The sequence below is a fragment of the Lissotriton vulgaris genome, unplaced genomic scaffold, assembly GCF_964263255.1.
Source record: "Lissotriton vulgaris unplaced genomic scaffold, aLisVul1.2 SCAFFOLD_802, whole genome shotgun sequence".
Taxonomy (NCBI): Eukaryota; Metazoa; Chordata; class Amphibia; order Caudata; family Salamandridae; genus Lissotriton; species Lissotriton vulgaris.
Window position 1 is genome coordinate 376,333 of NW_028250238.1, and position 23,442 is coordinate 399,774.

The 23,442-nt window shown below is 43.8% G+C and overlaps 1 protein-coding gene across 1 annotated transcript in view; it reads left to right on the plus strand.

Annotated features, from left to right (window-relative positions):
• The window catches only part of FURIN (furin, paired basic amino acid cleaving enzyme), a 375,254-nt gene that overhangs the window by 193,987 nt on the left and 157,825 nt on the right, over nucleotides 1-23,442 (plus strand). Inside the window, exon 3 of the mRNA XM_086950518.1 lies at nucleotides 8,618-8,716. Coding sequence (XP_086806644.1) covers nucleotides 8,618-8,716 — 99 coding nt within the window. The remainder of the gene's footprint in view (nucleotides 1-8,617; nucleotides 8,717-23,442) is intronic.

A 23,442-nucleotide genomic window follows, 5' to 3' on the forward strand; every position in this document is an offset into this window, starting at 1 on the left:
TCGTTGTCCCGTACCTGCTTTTTTACTGTATTAATTTGTCTGCTCATGTAAAATATGCAATGTTTTCTTAAACAGTTCTGTAAACGCACTCGGTATTTTTCTCGAGAGCAGACTTACATGGCCCAGATTACTTTACGCCTATTAACTTCTAATGTTACCTGTTGTGGATCTCGTAGACACGAGTGCATCAATGTTGACGTTTTACAATTTATGCATAGTGCTTCACGGAGCCTATTAAAAATCTAAAACTAAAAAAAAAAAAAAAAAAAAAAGAAAAGTAAAACATTCTTTGTCGGTGTAAGATGCTAAAATGTCATGCCGAAATGAATCACTTCTTGAAAAGGAAACCTACATTAATTTAATTTCTACACATTAATTGTTTTGATGTACAAAATACCGTTTGGCGCAGTTAATGAATTCAAGCTGCTCTGTGCAGTTAAGTTTGCAAGGTCGCTGCTCGTAGGCTAAGAACCCTCGCTGTATCTTGGCTTCCATATTCCGAAGCTGCACATTGCTGGAGGTGCAGCTTGTTTACGCCATTGGGTTTAGTTGGATCCTCACACGAAGACAATGTTCTGAAAGCGAAAGCCCAGGTTTGGTATAATCATATGCATCCAAAGGGGCCAAGAATAGAATGGGCACATACAGTGGGTGCACTGTATGGTTTCATACGGGCGTTCGCTGCAAAGAAGGCAAGAGAATAGTTGCACCTGAAGTATTTATTTTCACAGTAGAATTAATAGGGGCATGGGCTACAATTAAATATTTGTAAATAGTTTTTTGTAAGTAATCCTGGGTAGAACCAAAAGTGTACATTAGAGCCCTAGTATAGAGCTAATTTTACTTGTTTGTAGAAGTAGCTGAGGTGCCCCATTAAAAGTGTATGCTATGCTGACAAGTGCCACTACTGTCACTGTGAATTGATGCCTTTACTGGGATCCCATCAGTATCTGTTAATAAAAGACACTTATAAGTCTACTGAGCATAACTTCTAGCATTGAGCAGGGTAATGACCTCTCCCGCCTCGTTGACTTGTGGGACCGGTATTTTAGGACGTTGGTTAGTGGGTGAGGTGGCTTTGAATGTACGATGAGGACTTTGGTGTTAGAACTGGCCCGTAGGATGGCACCACGCAATGTTCTCCAAATAAAACATCTATTTTTGAAACGTTTGGTCTTTTTGGAACATTTTGTGGTTGACTTTTTCCTCGTAACATGGAGATTGTGAAATTACCCTATATTCCAACAAAGCAGAAACTTGTTGAGTAGAGGCACTGGAAGTTTTTGTGCTCCATTAACTACGCAATTCCCATCATATAATGAATTAATTGAAATTGTATGGGTAGAGCTAGCACATCCACGTCCGACGTGTTTCAATCTGTTGGGTTCATTAGTGTAATGTGCTAGACATGTGTAAAAGGCTCATCCGAAAGTACTTTGATGTTATGACCAGTGGTCTGCAAGTAAACTCGGGCTTTCACAAATGCCATTTACAATCATTGTTTGCACAAATGCTCTATTAGAAAAAATAGCTTTCTCCACGGGATGAGTGCAGGAGATAAAGTGAATGGGGAATAACAGACTGATTTACTGTACTTTTCAGATGTAAAATAGTTCATTTTGCATTCCAGTGGAAGCACTTCCTGGAGGGTTGATTTATACATCAAACATCCAATAGCATGAGGTGAGAGAATTCTACTACACTGAGAAGAACCAAAGCCTACTCTAGATATATATATATATATATATATATATATAGATATATATATATATATATATCCATGATTTCAGTAGGTCACACAGATTGCTATTGTCACGCCAGATCTAAAATTGGATTGGGGTAGGAGAAGGAATGTATCCGCTATAATAAGTAGTGGAAAAGATGCATCCCCATCAAACACTTAGTAGTAAAACAAACAAGGGGACCCAATAGGTACGCGTAGGACCTTGGGTAGCTAATTATTCCAAAAGACAATGGTCCTATGCAAAAAGAATTGGTCAAGGAGTTATTTATAGACTTCAGTCAGTACTATAAAGATAATTCACGTACCCAGCCGGGCATGGAATATTTATTAGATTGATATTCAATTATTCCAAAAAATAAAAAACATACAATTACAGAGGGGCACAAGCCTGTACCCGACAAGAGGGAAAAAGAATTGTATAGGAAAGGGTAGAAAAATAAGTAAGATAAGAAAATTATCAGGCAATAACTTTGGAGCCAATAATGGCTTGCATCTTATTACATAATATTGCAAGCTCAAAACAGTGACCACATACAATAAACACAATGGTGAAATTGTAGCACTGTGTGTGAAAGTCAACTATGATTACAGTAGGTCACACAGATTGCTATTGTCACACCAGATCTAAAATTGGGGCAGGAGAAGGAATGTATCCGCTATAATAAGTAGTGGAAAAGGTGCATCCCCATCAAACACGCCACCCCAATCCTCCGCTTAACTGCTGATGAGAATGAGGACACCCAGGGCTCGCATCACTGCTCCTTCCTCGTGGCTGTGGAACGCCGAGCATTGATTTTATGTTGATGTGAGTGACACACCGGGCCTGCTACAGCAGCGCTGCTGGAGATGCCATCACTCTTTCAAGAGCGAAGAGATTCTCTGCCCTTTCTCTTACCAGCTTTTCAAACAAGGAACGCTCCGCTGTGGCGGAACGCACTCCCTTTTCCATTTGATCGACAAAGTAGAACTTCTTGTAGGAAGGTGGTAAACATTTGAAAACACTTTTGCATTCCAAAATAAGCTATTCTAATAACTGGTTCCAATACGCTCCTAGTCCTATGCTCTTTAAGGCTGAGTCTGCGTACCTGACGTGAGGTAATAAAAGAAATAGTCCCTGCAAGTCCTTTCATTGAGCGCTTGACCCTGGAATCCAGGCACAAGCTGATTTCAGGTATGCAAATTGTCCCTAGGATACCCTTTTTTTTTTGGGTGAGAATGTCAAGAAAAACCTCAGAATATGCTGTTCTCAAGCTGGGTGCCCAATGTAGGTCCAAGAGGGCTAGATCCGTTCGTATATTAATTATAGGCACAGTACAAATTTGAAAACTGCAAGGAATCTAATGGATTCTGATTTACATATACTCTGTGGTTGTCATGAAAATATGGCCTGGAGCCACTTTGGACGTTGGTTTTATAGCTCTGCTTTGGAGGCGGTGCCCCCTTTCCAACCACTGATGTTCAGAGGCTAACGGTGCATATTCATACAGTAGATTGTAACTAATAATGACGCTCTGGCAGGTGCACTATGTCCTTTTCTATGAGGGGAGAGGAGTTGGCTTAACTGATACGGCGGTCGACCTCGAATCTGGGGAACTGCGTTCAAGTCTCGGCAATGGCGCTGGACATCCTGTGATTCTGGGCGCAAATCCCTTAATCTCCTCATGCCCAACAAAAATGAATGTGTCCTCATGTAATGCAACTGGTTGTAAATAAATCGCCTCTTCAAGAAACGCTGCTTTTTTGTCCATCATTTCACTGGTGCTATGCAGAGCTCTCTAGTTCACGGTTCGGGTCAAGTTCGCGCTATATAGAACTCTGTGAAGTAAAATAAAGATCCACCGAGGCCGACCGAGCTCGACGCACATCACGCGGTCTTGTTGGCTCTCCTGAAATGCCCCTGGAAGTCTACCGCGAAACCTGACAGGAAAGTTTGCGTCTCGAGTTCTGCCCTTATTCCTGTGTTGAAAAGTGCTAATTTCAGGTCGGGGGTGGCGAGGAAACAGCGCGTTATTTGCCTGACTGCTGATTCGTTATAAGCAGAGGGGTCCCCAACTAATATGGAGTTGGTAAGGGAAAAGGAAAATCAACAAGTATTTCAAAAGGTTGAAGAGAAAACAGAATCAAAAAGGTTCTGGAAATGCATTGTTTTATTCACTATGCATCCATTTCGTCATAGTCAAGTAATTCATTTGTGAATATCAAAATACACACTTGATTATCATTAGTTTATGTGCCCATAGAGAAAAGGAAAAGGGAAAGGGAGGTAGTAAAGTTAGCAAAAAGTTGTGACTCACTTTACATTTAATAGAAACAAAGACAAAAATACATTAAAATTCATGTATGAATTCTGAATGATCCCTATCCACAACAGGGTCATATACAATGTCCACAATGTCTGGAACTTATTCAGAGAAATTCAAGCTCCTATAAAGCCGTATATATCATGCTGGTGATAGGAGTTGAAGGTGGGTAGAGGAACAGTCTACGTTTCGACCCAGGAATCGTTGTAGGATAGTTGATCCTTACAGAGAGGGTCTTCTTCAGGACATACAGGGGTGGGGTGATGGGCAAACCTCCTAGGGTTAAAGGGAGAATAGGGTCAAACTATTACTTTATGTAGGGCAATATGTCCCTAAGACAACCGTAGCGGGGAAAGTGACAGGCCGCCCGGGAACAACGTTAAAAACATACTGAGGACTATAAATATTGTCTGTGAGGACTGTTACCTGCTGTGTATTGCAGGTTAGAGTATGACCAGCACGGTCATGAACAAGTCGTGGATTACGGTTTGTAGGTATCAGAATTAAATCGGTATAATAAGACAATCCATATCTGAAGAGGAACATAAGAATTGATATGAAATTTTAAATTGATCACCACTAAGAGCAACAAACAGTGCTATTCACTCATATCTAAGAGCAACAAACAATGCTATTCACTCTTATCCATTTGTATCGGGTCATACCTTGGTTTGATGTATCAAGTAGTGCAGAGAGGAGCTACCTTTTTGTTTCAAAAAACGGCTCAACTATTATCAGAGTCCGTGAGTCAAAGGACCGTATCTAAAATAAAGAGAACACGGGGGACTAATTAAGTAAATGGACTACCCCACCGTGATTGCTGTAGTAGTGGCGGATGTCCGAAGAAAAGGGGGCTTACCCATGAGAACCGGTCCTGCTGCGTGGGACGGGTGTCTCAAAGGAGCGTCTCCAGAGTGCTCGAGCCTGGAGGGGGCGGGGGTGGGGCGGGCTTGAGTAACTTCGCCGTCTGTATCTGAATCGATAAAGTGAATCGGCGGTTAGATTAGAGTAACAAAGGGGCTTTCGATGGAAGCGTGATGGTTTAAAGCACTTACCTAAAAGTGCAATTCTCTCTGCATCGGCCGGGATTACTCGCGGATAAACACGTCTCCGTAACCAGGAAGTGTCCTGGCGGGGGGCGTGGCACCTCAATATATACGAGAGTTAACAAGGTAAAGGAAGGACTTGAAATAAGTAACCTAGCAACCGTCTTAGTATAAACAAAGAGCGGAACAGCGCGCTGGACATTGAATGAGTGATACGTGTATTTACGACACAGTGCATGTAAACGAAGTCCTTAATTTAGCATGCCATGAAATAGAGGTATTAATCTAGGACACCTTGTATATTCAAAATATACGTTGTATTCGCTAAAACGAGGAGGACATATGGCTAAATTGCCCCTTGCTAGCATGGACCTGCCGACAAGGCGGTCAAATGCATGACACAAGCTTGAATCACTTCATTACACATTACATTGGTTTTGAGGGTAAGGTAAATAAAATAAAATAAAACACTAGTGGTCAGATATATTGCAGGTGTATAAGTCACTCCATTGAGCATTCCGACAGTTTAAAAGGTGAGTTAAGCATAGTGGGCAGAAACATTGGGATGATCAGCATGAACCTGCCAACACGGCGGTTAAATGCTTGTAATTGCCCTGATATAGAACAGATCTGAAATTAATAAGGGTCTCATAGGTTGGTTGATCTGCATGTACCTGCCAACATGGTGGTAAAAATGCACATTAATAACCCTACTACAGAACAGATCTAAAGTTACTAAGGGTGTCATAAGTTGGCCAGTTGGGCAAAAGTATTCTCAGATTCATTTAACCCATTTTTTACTGAGTTGAAAAAAGTAATCCATTTCAATTCCCTGACATTCAGGATCAGGGTTATACTACCTCCCCTGAGTATACTTTTGCCCAACTGGCCAACTTATGACACCCTTAGTAACTTTAGATCTGTTCTGTAGTAGGGTTATTAATGTGCATTTTTACCACCATGTTGGCAGGTACATGCAGATCAACCAACCTATGAGGCCCTTATTAATTTCAGATCTGTTCTATATCAGGGCAATTAAAAGCATTTAACCGCCGTGTTGGCAGGTTCATGCTGATCATCCCAATGTTTCTGCCCACTATGCTTAACTCACCTTTTAAACTGTCGGAATGCTCAATGGAGTGACTTATACACCTGCAATATATCTGACCACTAGTGTTTTATTTTATTTTATTTACCTTACCCTCAAAACCAATGTAATGTGTAATGAAGTGATTCAAGCTTGTGTCATGCATTTGACCGCCTTGTCGGCAGGTCCATGCTAGCAAGGGGCAATTTAGCCATATGTCCTCCTCGTTTTAGCGAATACAACGTATATTTTGAATATACAAGGTGTCCTAGATTAATACCTCTATTTCATGGCATGCTAAATTAAGGACTTCGTTTACATGCACTGTGTCGTAAATACACGTATCACTCATTCAATGTCCAGCGCGCTGTTCCGCTCTTTGTTTATACTAAGACGGTTGCTAGGTTACTTATTTCAAGTCCTTCCTTTACCTTGTTAACTCTCGTATATATTGAGGTGCCACGCCCCCCGCCAGGACACTTCCTGGTTACGGAGACGTGTTTGTCCGCGAGTAATCCCGGCCGATGCAGAGAGAATTGCACTTTTAGGTAAGTGCTTTAAACAATCACGCTTCCATCGAAAGCCCCTTTGTTACTCTAATCTAACCGCCGATTCACTTTATCGATTCAGATACAGACGGCGAAGTTACTCAAGCCCGCCCCACCCCCGCCCCCTCCAGGCTCGAGCACTCTGGAGACGCTCCTTTGAGACACCCGTCCCACGCAGCAGGACCGGTTCTCATGGGTAAGCCCCCTTTTCTTCGGACATCCGCCACTACTACAGCAATCACGGTGGGGTAGTCCATTTACTTAATTAGTCCCCCGTGTTCTCTTTATTTTAGATACGGTCCTTTGACTCACGGACTCTGATAATAGTTGAGCCGTTTTTTGAAACAAAAAGGTAGCTCCTCTCTGCACTACTTGATACATCAAACCAAGGTATGACCCGATACAAATGGATAAGAGTGAATAGCATTGTTTGTTGCTCTTAGATATGAGTGAATAGCACTGTTTGTTGCTCTTAGTGGTGATCAATTTAAAATTTCATATCAATTCTTATGTTCCTCTTCAGATATGGATTGTCTTATTATACCGATTTAATTCTGATACCTACAAACCGTAATCCACGACTTGTTCATGACCGTGCTGGTCATACTCTAACCTGCAATACACAGCAGGTAACAGTCCTCACAGACAATATTTATAGTCCTCAGTATGTTTTTAACGTTGTTCCCGGGCGGCCTGTCACTTTCCCCGCTACGGTTGTCTTAGGGACATATTGCCCTACATAAAGTAATAGTTTGACCCTATTCTCCCTTTAACCCTAGGAGGTTTGCCCATCACCCCACCCCTGTATGTCCTGAAGAAGACCCTCTCTGTAAGGATCAACTATCCTACAACGATTCCTGGGTCGAAACGTAGACTGTTCCTCTACCCACCTTCAACTCCTATCACCAGCATGATATATACGGCTTTATAGGAGCTTGAATTTCTCTGAATAAGTTCCTGACATTGTGGACATTGTATATGACCCTGTTGTGGATAGGGATCATTCAGAATTCATACATGAATTTTAATGTATTTTTGTCTTTGTTTCTATTAAATGTAAAGTGAGTCACAACTTTTTGCTAACTTTACTACGTCCCTTTCCCTTTTCCTTTTCTCTATGGGCACATAAACTAATGATAATCAAGTGTGTATTTTGATATTCACAAATGAATTACTTGACTATGACGAAATGGATGCATAGTGAATAAAACAATGCATTTCCAGAACCTTTTTGATTCTGTTTTCTCTTCAACCTTTTGAAATACTTGTTGATTTTCCTTTTCCCTTACCAACTCCATATTAGTTGGGGACCCCTCTGCTTATAACAATTAACTACCCAGGTCCCTTTGACTACTGGGTCTAACCCTGTTTTGTAATACTGACTGCTGATTCGGGCAGAAAAAACCCATGTCCGCGCGCCTGCTGGAGACTTCCTTTCTCCTTTAGACGGCATCATTTCGGCTGTCATTTGGGCTTCAGACCTATTCTGAAATTACTAGTTATGAAAATTGTTTTCTTTTTATTATGACCTTCCTTCCGACCCCCATCCGGCCGTGGCTAATGGAGGTGGGCGTCCTTTGTCTGCTTGCATCCGGTGCCATGGCAACAGAGCTGGAAGCGCGCGGCCGCGGCGCCGGCGACGAGGAATCCACGCAGATCGGATCTGTTTCTGAGCTCACTTGGAGTACTCCACTCACGCACAGCTTCTTCTGCATTCATGTCTGCTTTATTGTTTGTAAATGCATCTCCCCTCCCGCTCCGTTCATTGGTAGAGGTATTTAGAGTCCTTTTGCATAGTAGCTCTGCCCGCGTGAATTATTTACTCTGATAAAATATTACAAAGTAAAAAGAAAACGTGTTAAAGTTTTTTTTTTCTTTCTCTTTAATTTTAGATCATTGGCGATTACTACCACTTCCATCATCGTGCTGTCGTGAAGCGGGCATTATCACCCCACAGAACACACAATCTCCGGCTGGAGAGGGAGCCACGGGTAAGTGCCGCTGCTGACTGACCACCATTGGCCCTTTACTCCGTCCCTGCCCTGTGAAGCAGACTCTAGGTTCTGCTTCTGTACGGTGTACCGCAGAAGATGTGACCGCCCTCCTCGCCTCTCCTCACGTGGGCCTCCGACCGTGTGTGATGCTAGTTTACAGCGCAGTGGCTGCTGGGAAGCCTCATCTCAATAGGTGTTTTGGGCACAGCCTTATGGGCCTGATGTATTTGACGCTTTCCCCATTCTTTATTAGGGGAAAGGGAAATGCATTCATATTTATTGGTTTTTAACTCTACATGCCCTCTCTTCTAAAACACAGGCGCAACTAGGGTGCGCTACATCATATGAAATTGATACATCAGCACATGCTCAGGAGAATTAACACTCGATTTGATAATTAATTCGTTCATGGTTCCAAAGTTTTTCTTATGAGCCCGCCACCTGGGCCGCTGAATCTTTATTTCACTTGATGCCTCTTTCTTCCACCCTCTTATCTTCCGGTCTCTTTACCCCAACTCTTGCATGTCCATTTTCATCCCTGTTCTCTACCTGACTAACATGTTCACTTCTCAAATTCCATATTCAACTGGAAAGAGGCCGCCCCTAAATAGGTCACAACTGCCGCAAGGTTTTGCAAAATGTCAGAACCTGAAAGCAATTGGAACAAACGACTTAAGGGAGTGGGGTTCAGTCAGGTCAGAGAAGGGAAAGAGATTACAAAAGTTACTGTATTCCAACCTGGTAATAGAGACGATCAAGAAAGCAGCAACTGAGTTACAGAAGGAGGGAATAAGACTGCTAGAGGAGAACAAAGTATTGGTAGACACAGGCGAGAAGAAAGGGCAGGGTCAACACTTCCTTAAATGCCACGCAGGTCTAGGAAAGAGACAGGTCAGGTTATGTGAGTACGAGGTTGAGGATGGTGAGATGCCAGGAAACATAAAAATAACAGCAAATAACTCTAATATCGACCAGTGGTGGGGGAACTGGAGCAAGGAGTTAGGGCAGGCAGGTCCATCACAGAAATTCGTGGAAGAACAGGGGAGGAAGGTTGGTTAGAGGACATTGAATAGGAAAAAGTTATGCCACATAGCATAAGACTGGCCTCCTGGAACATAATTGGGTTAGGAGCTGATGAAAAACATAAAAATGTAAATGAACTTGGAGAAAACGTAGAAATTATGTGTATCCAGGAGACTTGGTTATGTGGCAAGACACTAATTTTCGATGGTTTCTACCAGTTAATTCGACCTGCAAAGAAGAATAGATTTGGGCATCCTGCAGGTGGAATAATGACCCTAGTGTCTACAAGAATCATGAAAACAGTAGTGGAAATAACTGTAAGATGCAAATGGCTGCTGGTTTGTAGAATAATGTTATCAGAATGTATGAATCTTGATACAATACTGTGAGAAGTTGGCCTGATATGTAGTGTTTCCAATTCTGGAACCACTTGGTATCAGTCCAAACAAACCCCAAAGATGTCTGGTTGTAAGTCAACCTTGTTAGACAAGCTATCCTAGTGGTAGCATGGACTAAGCAGCCTTAAAGGCTTAACTTAAGAGGTCGTGTTAAGCGAGCTGTTTTACCACATACAATCCTGTAATCAAATGAAAGGACACCACACAAGTATATATTATAAAAATATATGTATTTATTTCTAAATTACTCCCCAGTACTCTTTATGAGGAAAGGGGCACAAGCGTTAAATCAAAAGCACAGTAAAACATATAAAGTTGCACAATTATGGATGAGGGCGGGTGGCCACTCAGACCATATACTAAAAAAGTGGTATAGGGAACACTTATCGAACAGTGGTTAGGCCTAGGGCCTAGAGATTCGCTGGGAGCAGTCAGGACTAGCAATGCTGAAGTCGGGAGTAGCCCACAGGAGACGGGTGCAGCACGGAAAGTGCGGCTCGCACCAATGCAATGTCAATGGTGCGTAAAAGTTGGATAAAGTGAATTAAAAGATACTTCGGCTGAACCTAGAGGAACAAAACTTTAGACACAGACCCTAGAGGTGTGTACCAGTGTGGGAACACCGGCGTTGCAATGTTACCTCACCCACAGGCCGTGGGTGCACAGGGTCGAAGTGGCGTCGGGTCTTGACACGCAGGCTCTTGGTGCTTGAAGCTGTTGCAGCTGCAGGCGATGTGAGGCAGAAGTGTCCTGTGGATCCAAGGGTGGATCTGAAGTGGTGAAGACCTGAAAGCAGAGGGGACAATGTTCAAAGTCACTGACCAGTGACCACCGTGGAACCAGATTGGAACCAGGCAAAGTCGGGTGCAAACAGGTGATCAGGGGTTGCTTCTCTCTGCAGCCACGTGGACACGAAGAGGTCAAGGACGTCCAGGAGTCGATCACGAGCTGTCCCTCGAAGGCTCTAGCTGATGGCGCTGTCGGCAACTCGATTGAAGCAAACAAGCCTTGGCTAATGCAAGCCACGGGGAAAGTGAAAAAGGCTTATTACTCGGACCAGCAAGGTCAGAGCGGGTACTCCTTCCTACAGGAGCGAGGGCAGGTCTGTAGCAACCAGACCCACAGTGTAAATCGTAGGTTTCGTCACCAAGATGGCTGCTGACCACGTGACAAGCGGCCGGGATGGCGAGTCGAGTGGCAAAAAGCAAAAGGGCCCCACGCAGATCGTGGAGATGCTGGAGGGCTGGTCTTTGGTGCAAATGCTGCTCGGTTGTGGGGCTTCTCAAACCCCAAAGCACAGAGTCAAGGGTGCCTCGGGTGCTGCGCAGTCAGCGTCTCGGGGGTCTTTCAAGATGGCCGCTCCCACGTCTCTCGGTGCCTCCACTGGTCCCTTCTTTGCAGGGACTGTGGATCGGGCTGGGAGAAGTCTGGGAAGCTGGGTCTTGTCAGGCTCTGCACTCGGACTCCGGCGGGAGGCGGCGGCAAAGCAGACGTCGAGGTGCTGGGTGATGCCTGTGTTCACAGGGTGGCCCCTCCTAGGCCACAAGGGAGATGCTCTTCAGTCTTCTGTCATCAGAATGTCGAAGTCCAGTCGTCTTCCTAGTTTAAAGTTGATTTCAGGATGATCTGAGTTGCATTGGCACTGCTCCCACTCTTATTCCAATCTGAGGGGTGGATCTCCTGCTAGGTCCCTCCCCTATAGGTCGGACCAGGAAGGGGGGTGGTTACACCCCCTTTCCTTTGTCCAGGTCTCACTGGAGCTGGGGCTGGGCTGCCCCAGAACCGGTTTGACCGGATTATGCAAGGGGAAGCCTTGTGCTCCCCAGGCACTGTCTGGTTTCATTCAAACCTCCCTGCTACAATCCACTATCTCCTGTCTGGGGTGGTGTCACACCTCCCTGTGACAGGAAATCCTTTGTCCAGGCCTCCTCTGCTGAGTTTCGGTCAGCAGCAGGAGGTCAGACATGTGTCTGTGGCAGAAGCATCCATTTTGTGGATCTGAGGCTCTTTTAAAAATCAACCGCGTTTTAGCAAAAGTAACATGTCGTCCCCTCTAGAGGGGTGGAATGCTACCCCCGTCGCCAGGACTGGCGAGGGGGTAGTATTCCAATTCGTATGACACCTTACACGACATGTTTTGATAAAGCCAAACCAAAGTTGACATATAACCGCGAGGATTATAATGCACTTAATAGTATATGGTTTGGCATTATCCCGGAACAGCTAAGGGAATTGGTCCCGACAGCTGCAGACAGGCTCAGCTCATGCTAAAGCACCATCTCACATTAAACCACGCACTCTGCCTTCAGGATTGTTAAGGCCTGCCATAGGAGTGGCTCACAGGTTTATATGTGTCCAGATAGGTTTAGATATAGGCATACTATATCTAAGCAAGGGGTGATTACACCACCTTGCCCCAGCTGAGTGATCAGCCAGTTGTGTCAATTTTAGATAGCCAGCCAGGGGTGGCAAAAGATATGCTGCAGCCCCTGGTAGGCCTTGGATGCACCTATGCCCTGGGCACCTATAGTGCTCTGTACAGGGGCTGATAAGGTGACCCAAGCCAATCCAGTTATGCACCTAGGGTACATGGAATCCATTTTACAGAGAGAGCAGATAGCCTGGGGCCCTGATTAGCAGGGAACCAGGCCAACTAAGTCGAAAACCAGCTAAACACAAGGCAAAAAATCTGGGGTAACCATAGTCAGGTAGCCACCTTCCTACAAATACTAATTGTCGCAGGACCTAGGTTATCTAAGAAACAAAAAATCGGTAAAAACATGATAGAAGTGTGGGAAACCAATATAGGATATCCATACCTAGAAGCACTCCCGAACTATGGATTTAGGTGGGATATTTTAAAAATGAGAATTGGCATTATCCCCTGGCGAGTGGAGAGAAAATCACGGCAGAAATGATGTACCCAGATGGTTTATGCAAGTGCAGTATGGAGTCTAAGTGTGAGATAATGCACATTCTTCTTGATTGTCTCATGTATGTTGAAGTGAGAAAACTGATTCTGCGACCCATATTCAGAAAATATAACACAAGCGAGAGCCCAAGCAATCAATTTAGTGCCAAGAATGGAATATCTAGAAATTGCTATAGCTCTGGGTTACTACCTGAAAGAAATTACTCAAGTGGTCAGGGGAAAGCTCAAAGAAGTGTAGTGAGAAACCCCAGTTACCCTGTATACAATAAAAGAAGAAGAGTAACTTGGGCAGGACAAGTCCTATGGGTTTTAATACCTTTTAATCTCCTAACAGCAATGGTGGACTGCTGAAGATAATGAACAGCCTTGACTTTAAAAGTCTAAGACGATTCGGATTTTAAGTAGAATGTTCTGTATGTTTTTATACCTTTTGAAGATTTTAACAAAAAGTTGTACACTGTTTTACTAATAACTGAATTATGTATAATATCCTGAATTTTATTCGATTTGGTTTTAAAGACTAAGGTCTAAATAAACAGTCTTTCTCTCTCTCTCTCTCTCTCTCTCTCTCATTCTCATATTAAACTATATTAATTCACCACTAATCCTTTATTGGCGAGTAGCACGCTACTCTGGAACCCAATAGAGTCTCAACACCCCATCAGGGTTACAAGTGTTATATAAATGCAAACCTTTTTCCTTTTCTACCCCTCCTCAATCCAAATAACTGACTAACATATCCACCACTAAACTTACTCCTGTTTCACCATACTAATTCACCACTAATCCTGATGGGTTCCAGAGTAGAGTGCTACTTGCGCTTCAAAACCCCATCAGGGGTGGCAATCGCTGTATAAATACAAACCTCTTTCCCTCTTCTATCCTGCCACCTACCCTTCTCTACCCAAATAACTGAATAACATATCCACTACTCAAATTACTTCATATTTTACTATACTAATTTTCAACACTAATCCTTTATGGGTTCCAGAGGCCTGCTACTCGCCAGAAAAGTGTTACAACAACCATCAGCAGTAACAAGTGCTATATGAAAGCAAACCTTTCTTCCCCTTTTATCCCTCTATCCTTCTCACTCCAAATAACTGACTAAATATCCACCACTGAAATGACTTCATATTTCACCATACTAATTCACCACTAATCCTTTATGGGCTTCCTGAATAGCGTGCGCCAACAAGGGACATATACATACAAACCTTTTCCCTCCTCTATCCTTTTGCTATCATTCCAAATCAAAATAACTGACTAACCTATCCACCACTTAAAATGTACTTGCATGTTTCACTATACTAATTCAACACTAATCCTCTAAGGGTCCCGGATTAGCGTGCTACTTGCCGAAAAAGCGCTTTAACACCTCGTCAGGTGTAGTAAGTGCTATACAAATGCAATTACAATACAATACCTTTGCGACTGTTCTCCCATCTTGCTCTTCCTACTTCTTTCTTTGTTTCTCCATATAGGTAAAAATCTGATGATGGGAAAATAAGCCCCGTTTTCAATAAATGGGCATTGTACCCCCCACTGACACAAATTAAGAAATGTGTGCTAAATGTTATTCCTGGATTTTCCATAATTCTTTGTGGGAATGATCCAAGTGGCACTCTGTGGTAAAGGGCATGTACTTCCCTTTTGCTAAATCTAGTAAACATCACACACTGTAGTTACAAATATAACCCAAACAGCTGCACCACTTCCATATCCTCCCACTGAAAATCCTCACAGCTCTGTTTCATCACTGTGTTTTAGTCCTCTTTAACTGCGTCTGTAGAGTTGATCTGTGACATGGCGAAATCTGTCCGTAAACCCCAGCTGTGCAAGTTAGCCTGGTTTTGCTCATTTTGCGTTAGACTGAGCATTTGGTAGTGTACATGTATGAAGTGTAGCAGATACATGATATCAAACATGCAAGACACTTCCTCTAGAATATACCCAGAACAAGCCAGCTGCTGAGATGATCAAGGGTGGTGTTGAGTGGCCTCCGCCCTCCCTTTGTATATTGCTACCTTGTCCCATATCTTTCGTTCCCCTTTTCTTATCTGTTTTTCCTTTCAAGCATTCAAGAGAAATTAGCTCTTGTGTGCAAGGATCCCATGTTTAGTTTGTGGTCTGCTTTCTTTCATGGTTTCTCCATATGTCCTCTCCTCTTCTTGCTCATGGATTTTTTCAGTGTGATGTATGCAGTCCCTTCCTGGCGTCAAACACAAGTTTTATTTGACATTCATACACCTTTCTCTTGATTCCTTAAATTGAATGTTATCCCTTCTGGTGTGTGGGTACTCAAAGTATCGTGACACTGTAAAACTCTCTTCAGTTGGATCCACTAATGCTTTTAACTCCTATATCAAACATCTGATCGATTCCTGTTGTGGATTAAATTTTTTGTACCTGCTTATTGTACTTCAGGCCTTTGGTGGACACCTCAGTCAACGCAAGATTTGGGCTTGTCTCCTCATGCTTGTGTTTGCTGAAGGCTGTGTAATTCCCCCTGCTGTTTTTCATTGTTTTAATTTTCTAAAGCTCTTTATCCAATAACCTGTCTTCATTGCTATACTGGCATGTTATATCCAACAATGTAGCTAGACTCGCCAATCTGCAGTATTTCCTAATCCTAATTGGACCTTCCTTGATAATCCTCTTGTCTCCTAGGAAGGTCATTTTCTTCTATATCCCTGTTGGCTCTAGGCTGTGGTGATTTATTATTCCATAAACATCTGGTTCTAGCTTTGCCAGTTAGACCAAAAATATTCAAATAGTACACAGTCCAAACTAGCCATAAAATATTAAAGGATATTGGAAGAGAAAATGAAGTGCCATTGCTACATGCTTTTTGAGTGTGCCTCACTGCATTAGTAGTAGCAACATAGAATAGTTCTGGCGTAGTATTAACCCCTTCGCTGCGGGGCTTATTCACCTGCTGTGCGGGGGTGAGGAGGGCCGCGCGCGCGGCGCTGCCGTGACTGTGACGAGCTCGGCTCATCACGCTACACGGTGGCACTGTGCTCCTGACGAGCAGAGCTAGTCATGGCCATGCCTGTTTTCCAGCTTTCAGCACAGCGGGGAAATTATCCCCGCGTGCGAGCGTTGCGGCGGTTATGACTAGCTCAGCTCTTCATGAGCACAGCGTAACCGTGCCTCATGAGCTCGTCATGAGCACGGAAAGTGTTAATGCATTATAGACATTTGCTGTCTTCTAGTTTTTGCTTGTCCCTGTGTTTTTTAATTTTTTTATCGGTCTGTGTCAAGCAGCACTGCTTCTAAATAGCCAGCTACAAAGCTTCGACTACATTAACTCTGTATGTACAGCACTGCAAAAGTACAGCAAAATAGCTTCAAAAGTAACAACAGCAAATGCACCGTAGCCCTGGAACTTTCACAGTGCAACTCTAGCAGTACAACATTATACAGTATTTTGCACAAAATTAAAGAACTAAGTTTCCTTCCCTTTCTCATTTTCAGTTCCTCTGTTTGATTCAGTGACTCTTCTGGGCCAGAGACCATGAACTAAGTATGGGCGAAATTTGCAAATTCGCGGTCCACGAATTTGCGCGAAATGGCAAAAATCTGCAAGTTCGCGAATTTTCCCGCGAACTCGTGGATTTTTTTGCCATTTGCACGAATATGTGACCACGTGAGCCTGTAACTTTGCCAGCGCGCCAAAAGGCGCCGAGGTCCTTTGAGTGAACTGGCCATTATAGTGGGGACGGGCAGGAAGACGTTTCATACCGCAGATGTGTGGTGGACGGGGCCAAACGGGCGGGGCTTCTATGAGAGTTCACATGCATCTTGTTTTTTAAAGGGTCAGAGACCGAGCAGAGCAGCAGATGAGGAGAAAGCAGCCTCATGGTCACAGGAGCTACACGGGGATGGCGCTCGGGAAACTCACGGATGCAAAAATGCGTTTGGCACAGGACCCCAGAATCCTTCAGATGTCCAAGATAGCTCTGCTGCGCGTGTTGGTACGAAGCCATTCTGATCCTGCTCAGTGGGTTCTGGCGCATGCAGCTGCTGCTGCTGGACAATGCCCCATCTCATACTAAACAGCCCCATACAGGCATATGCTGGCGCTGGGCAGTAGGGTGCAGTGGCATGCGGGTGCTGCACGCCTGGTACATGCGCATACCGGTGCCAGGGGGGACACATGTTTATTGGTGCTGTGTAGCAAGTTATGACTACATTTTGACTGCACCAGACGGTGGTACCACCTACACGGATCAGGAACATCCAGGCACCAGACTTCATGGTGCAAGAGCATAATGGTGCTGTGGGGTACGGGTATATATGTACTGGGGGCAGGGGGGCACTTAGCACAATGTGTGCTCACACCCAGAGGGCTCCCAGGCTATTGAGCACAAATTATTTTCACACTAAGAGGGCTCCGGGGCAGTTAAGCAGCACAGGGGCTCACACCCACTGGGCCCCTGGGCAGTTCAGTAGAGCGGGGGCTCACAACCCCTGGGCAGCTCAGCAGCGCGGGGGCTCACACCTACAGGGCTCCCGGGCAGTTTAGCAGCGCCACCCTCTGGTTCCCCGCTGTCACCCTCCTCTGGTTCACCGCTGTCACCCTCCTCTGGTTCACCGCTGTCACCCTCCTCTGGTTCACCGCTGTCACCCTCCTCTGGTTCACGGCTGCCACCCTCCTCTGGTTCACGGCTGCCACCCTCCTCTGGTTCACGGCTGCCACCCTCCTCTGGTTCACGGCTGCCACCCTCCTCTGGTTCACGGCTGCCACCCTCCTCTGGTTCACCACTGCAGATTATGGGGAGAAAGCACACCTGCCCAGCCTCAAACGAGACAAATTAATTTGGGGCTTGTTAATGTGTTACTGAATTTGAGCTTCAAGTCCAGCACCTGCTTCCTTATCTGTAAGTGCTTCCTGTTGCGGTTTAATTTTTGTGACAGGAGCATTGTGCCCTACTTGTAACTATTCTCTGACCCTGCTTTGAGGGTCAGAGAATAGTTGCAAGTAGGCAACGAACTCTGGAGGCGCCGCTCAGAAAGCACTTACAGGGTTACAGCCGGTGCCCAAGTGGAAGTTAATTTTTTTGTAACCATTTTGTAAATGGTTACAAAGAAATTAGCTTCAACTTGGGCATCTGCTGTAACCCTGTAAGTGCTTAATGTACTTCAGTTTGGCAAAATCTGTTCAGCTCGCGGTTTCGTGGATTTTTCTGCAATTTCGCAAGATTTTCAGATCGTGAAATTGCAGAAAATTCGCAAATTCCGCGAGCGGACAGAATTTTTCGCCCATACTTACCATGAACCTCCTCGGATTTCTCGAAAGGGACACCGCAGGAAGCAAGTCTCCAAAAAGGATTAATTTGTGAGAAAGAAATTCAAAGTCGATGTTTCTTTCAACGTCGAAATGAGAAATTTCGGTAGGTGACAAGAAGCTTGATGACTGACACATCGTTGAAGGATTCTTCAATGTCAAAACTAAAATTGACATTGAAGCTTGATCCTGTAGAATGCTCGGCGGAGATTGAAAGAAACCGTGTCTTGAAGCCGAAATGGTAGCGTTGATCCAAAAGAAGGATTTCAACGCCTCTTTGAAGGCGTTTCGAATTTTCAAAATACTTTGATGCCAAAAGACCAGGGGGAGAAGGAGTTCAAGGAGGAGGAGGACTCCTTCTGTGAAGAGGAAGAAGTAGATGGACTGGGAATGTTTCAGGGGTCAGAAGATCCTGAGTATGCAGAAACTCAGTAGCATGAGACAGACGGATTCCCTGAAGGAAGGGGTAGATATCTGTTGAAGCCTTTGCCTCCGGATGACATTGCGAGTACATCCACTTAATAAAGAAGGCTGAAGAAAAGTATGACCTGCAGCTAGGAGGAAAGTCTCAATGTCTCTAGTATGAAACCCGATTAATACCATCGCAGACAAATCAGTTTCTTTCAATGTTGCTTAGTGTACTGGATCAAGGAAGGGCGGCATCCAAGGAGCCTGCTATGCTACAAGCAGAGCAATGACACCAAGGACAGAGGAAAAATATAAACATTCCCCAAAGACCCTGCCTTCATCAAGGGTACGGAGCCGGCTGACTCCATCACTTTCACTGCACAAGCAGAGTGAAAGGATGGGTTTCATGGGAGGGAAATTTGAGAGACATACAACAGATTCTAATGCCTTCCTGAACAGGCATGCATACCAGCATTGGGAGGAAATGGTAGAACTCATGAAACACCTACCTGAGCAATACAGAAAGAGTGCAGCAAGTCTAGCAGAGGAAGGCAAGAACAATGCAAATACATGCCTAAAATCAGCATTGGATACAGCTGACACAGCAAGTCGGCAAATGATGGTAGGAACAGCATTGTACCACAATTCATGGTTACGAATCTTGAGATTCAAACAAGAAGTAAAAGCCAAAATCATAAATACACCCTTCATTGGGGGGGGGGGGAACAGCTGGTTGGAGGCACCGTTAATGAGACATGGCAACAGCTCAAAAGGGCCGAAGGGCCGTGTCAACACGGAGGTCCACAGAAAGAGGCAGTTTCCAATCTAGCTCAACACATCAGTGCTTCCATAGTAGCAGCCAATCATCGGCACCCCAGCAGTAAAGGCAATACCCTCAAAAAGAGCTCCAATCTTTTAGAGTAAGATCACCTGGGAGGTGACAGCCTCACAGGAGAATCAAAGGGGAATGAATCACATGTCCTGTTCTTACCAGGGTATAGGGTTCTTGTATGATTAAGACCCGCATTCACATTAAGCATACAGTGCGGTATATCTTGATTCTCCGCTCTGTTCAGTGAGTAGTGTCCTCATTGGGTCTTTTATCACTTTGGTGCTCGGTTCTCCAAGTGATCTCCTTATCCTCACCTGGAGGTAAACCGTCTGGTTTTTCGACAGTTGTGAAAAGTAAATGCGAAGGTGTGTTGTGAAGAGTGAGGTTAAAATTGCTTCCTGTCCTCAGTTAAATCTTTTATTTGCCAAGGATGGGGCAAGATTAAAATGGTGATTTGGTGGCTCTGTAGTGGAAGTATCAATGTTCCACTTCCCCTGATCGTAGGTCTTAATAGGTCGACATGTTTTGGCCCTTGGTAGCCCTCACTGGTCTGTGGGCCGTCTTCAGGATCAAATCGAAGTAAGCTACCCTCGAGGTAGCTTATGGAGGGTAGGCAAATGTACTCCCCCTGCTTCATTACTGAGCCCATTCACTCATCTTCATATATGGGTTATAGAAGGTACTACTGTCTATACCTAGGAGAGCTAAAAGACTCTATAGACAACAAATTATGGTTACATTTTGTCCATTCCAATGTAAGTGCAATACTATTAATTATTCATAGTAATATTTGAGTAATGCTGGAAGATACAATGATAGGGTTCAGACTATAGTAAGATTGTCACTACGCGCTTAAGGCATGGGAAATTATATTATACGAGGGTTATTGTGTGAAAAGGAGCGCTGGGAATTGAATATTGCTGTGAATGTTATCACTTCCCAAATGTGCTCATATTAGTAATCTCAGGATTTCCATAAAAATGCTGAGTGCACGTTCCTTTATTGGGCCAAAGCAATAGAATTCTAAGTTTTTTTTTAAAAAAGCACATTAATCGATAGGAATCTTATTGCACATTTGGTTTGGCCTGTCTTTTTACCTAGTGGAATCCCGAGGGGAGGCACGACAACAGCAAACAAGTGACTTGCCCTACACAAACAACCTCTCATAGTCCACACCAGTGGGAGGCAGTATAAAGAACTTCCTTCAGAAGTGGAGGAAGATAATTGGATATTAAATATCGTTAGGTTCGGATGTTGCTTAGAATTGGCCAAGAAACCACCAGCAAAGGGACCAAACAAAATTTACATTCACAAGAATAAACATCACATCTACTCAAGGAGGTAGAGGAATTACTGGAAAAAAAGAGCCAATAGAAAAGGTACCCAGCGAAGAGATCAAGCGAGGAAATTACTCAACATATTTAGTAATCCCAAAGGTACATGGGTATCGAACCCCAAGTCTAGACCTCCGACTCATACATAAGTTTATAAAGACAAAAATAATTCAAGATAACTACATTATGGGAAGTCCTATGTGAGATTATATATGAGACCAATTCAGCAATTGCTACAAAACTAATGGTTACAGTCGACGGGAAGTTGTGAACATATAGTGGTTGTCGCACACAAGCTACAGGAGGAAATGGTGTGGTGGACCAGATCACATATAGCATAAGGTTTGCACAACCAGCACCAGCTGTAACCGTTATAACAGATTTTTCTCATATGGGCTGGGGAGCTCACATAGGTTCGCTCAAGGTTTGAGGGGTCTGCAGGGAACAAGATGTAGTACAGCAAAAGTGTCTTGTAGCTAAAGACCGTGTACCTAGCCTTAAAAACCTTTCAGAAAGAGTTATTAGGGAGAACAATATTGATCCTAACTGACAATACCACTACAGTGTTCAACATCAATATGCAGGGGGAACTCTATTCTTTGCCATATCAAAGCTAGCATAAGAAATCTGGAAGTGGGCAGTGCAGAGACAGATATAAGAGCAGTCTATCTACCTGGGAAGGACAATGTAGAAGAGTATAGACTGAGCAGACTAGCATGGGAACTCAATCAAGCAGTGCTTAAACAGATTTTCTGAAATTGGGATCTCAAAGGGTAGACCTATTCGCAATCCCACAGAACGCTAAATGCCAAAACTTTGTGTCCAGTCAGTCACACCACCAATCCCTAGGGAATGCTCTGTTGATAGACTAATCAGGGATATTTGTATATGCTTTTCCCCCCTCAATACCACTGTTGCACAGTGCTCAACAAATGCAAAATGAGCAAAATAACTAATACTAATTGCCCCTCAGTGGGCAAAGCAAACGTAGTTCTCAGAAATAATGGAAATGGCAAGGTGCAGCATTCTGAACTTGCTACAAGACCTGTTAATGGAAATAGGGAGGGTACTATACACAGAACCAGAGTCTTTAAGCCTAGCAGCTTGGCTCCTGAAGACCTAAGATTCAGGCATCTAAGATTACCAGAGAACATAATGTCTGTTCTTAGAGGCAAGAAAGCCAACAACAAGGAAGTGTTATATAGTCAAATGGAAGAGATACTCAGATGGTGCCATAAAATGGACTTAAGGAAAACCACTGAAGACGCAACTGTTCTAATATATTATACACACCTACTAGACTGCAAACTAACGTATGCATCCTTGAAGGTGCGTTTAGCTGCATATGTGGCCTACACAAGAGGGCACATAGGAAGTTTATTCACAACTCGAGTAATAACCCGTTTTTTAGAGGGAACAAAAATAATTGCACCACTGAGGAGTACCAGCACCCACATGAATCTAAATGTAGTGCTAGCACAACTAATGAACACCGTTCGAACCTTTTACACAAGGCCACATTAAAGATGCTTGCACTATAAACAGTATTCCTATTGGCTAGAACATCACTTAGCAGAGAACCATAATTTTCAGGTCCTCCAGGACAGAATAGTCATGAGAACAGATATACAGTTCTTACCGAAAGTAGCGTCAAGATTTCCACATAAATTAGCCAATATAGATTTCAGGCTTTTTTCAAAAGCCAAAGAATCAAGCAGAGAGCGCGTTCCACACGCTAGATGCAAGGTGAGCAATAAGTAACTCTCGAGAACACAAAAACAAGCAGGAAGATAAAGAAACTATCTGTTTCCTTTGCGGGCAATATGGGAAAATCAGTAACCAAGGGCACAATTGCCAGATGATCTCTCAAACCAGTCAACTTTGCCACACCAGTGTGGGGGTAAACTAAATTCTACCCCAAAAGCACACTCCACAAAGGAGCAACCATTGCCTTTCTAGGAAATATACCCTTACAGGACATGTGTATGGCAGCAACGTGGTAATCTGTACACATGTTTAAAAAAACCCTACTGCAAAGACATTCAAACAAGGAAGCTCAAGTGGGACAAACCGTGTTAAAACACCTGTTTACAAATCTAAGCTCCTCTTTACCCCAACCACCTCAGAACTAACAAAACTGCTACAAAGTCTATGCACAGCATGTGAATCAAGAAAAGATTCAGGTTGGGAAACAAAATAGGTTCTTATCTGTGGGTTTAGTTGTGCCGCTTAAAGAATCTTCTGGATTCACAAGCGACCCACCCACCTATACCAAGATGATATAAGAAGAAAATTGACAAAAAGAAAAAAAAAATCTAAAGATAGCGACTTGGAGGTGGCGCTTCCAGGGGACAGCTTATGACGCCACAGAAAGCACCTAATGGGGGATCCGTCGGTGCCCAAAAACAAAAATAGGACTACAAAAAAAATTTGAGAATTCGGGAGCCAACCACTAGATGGCAGAATAATGCACATCATGTGAATCCAGAAAATTCTACAAGCT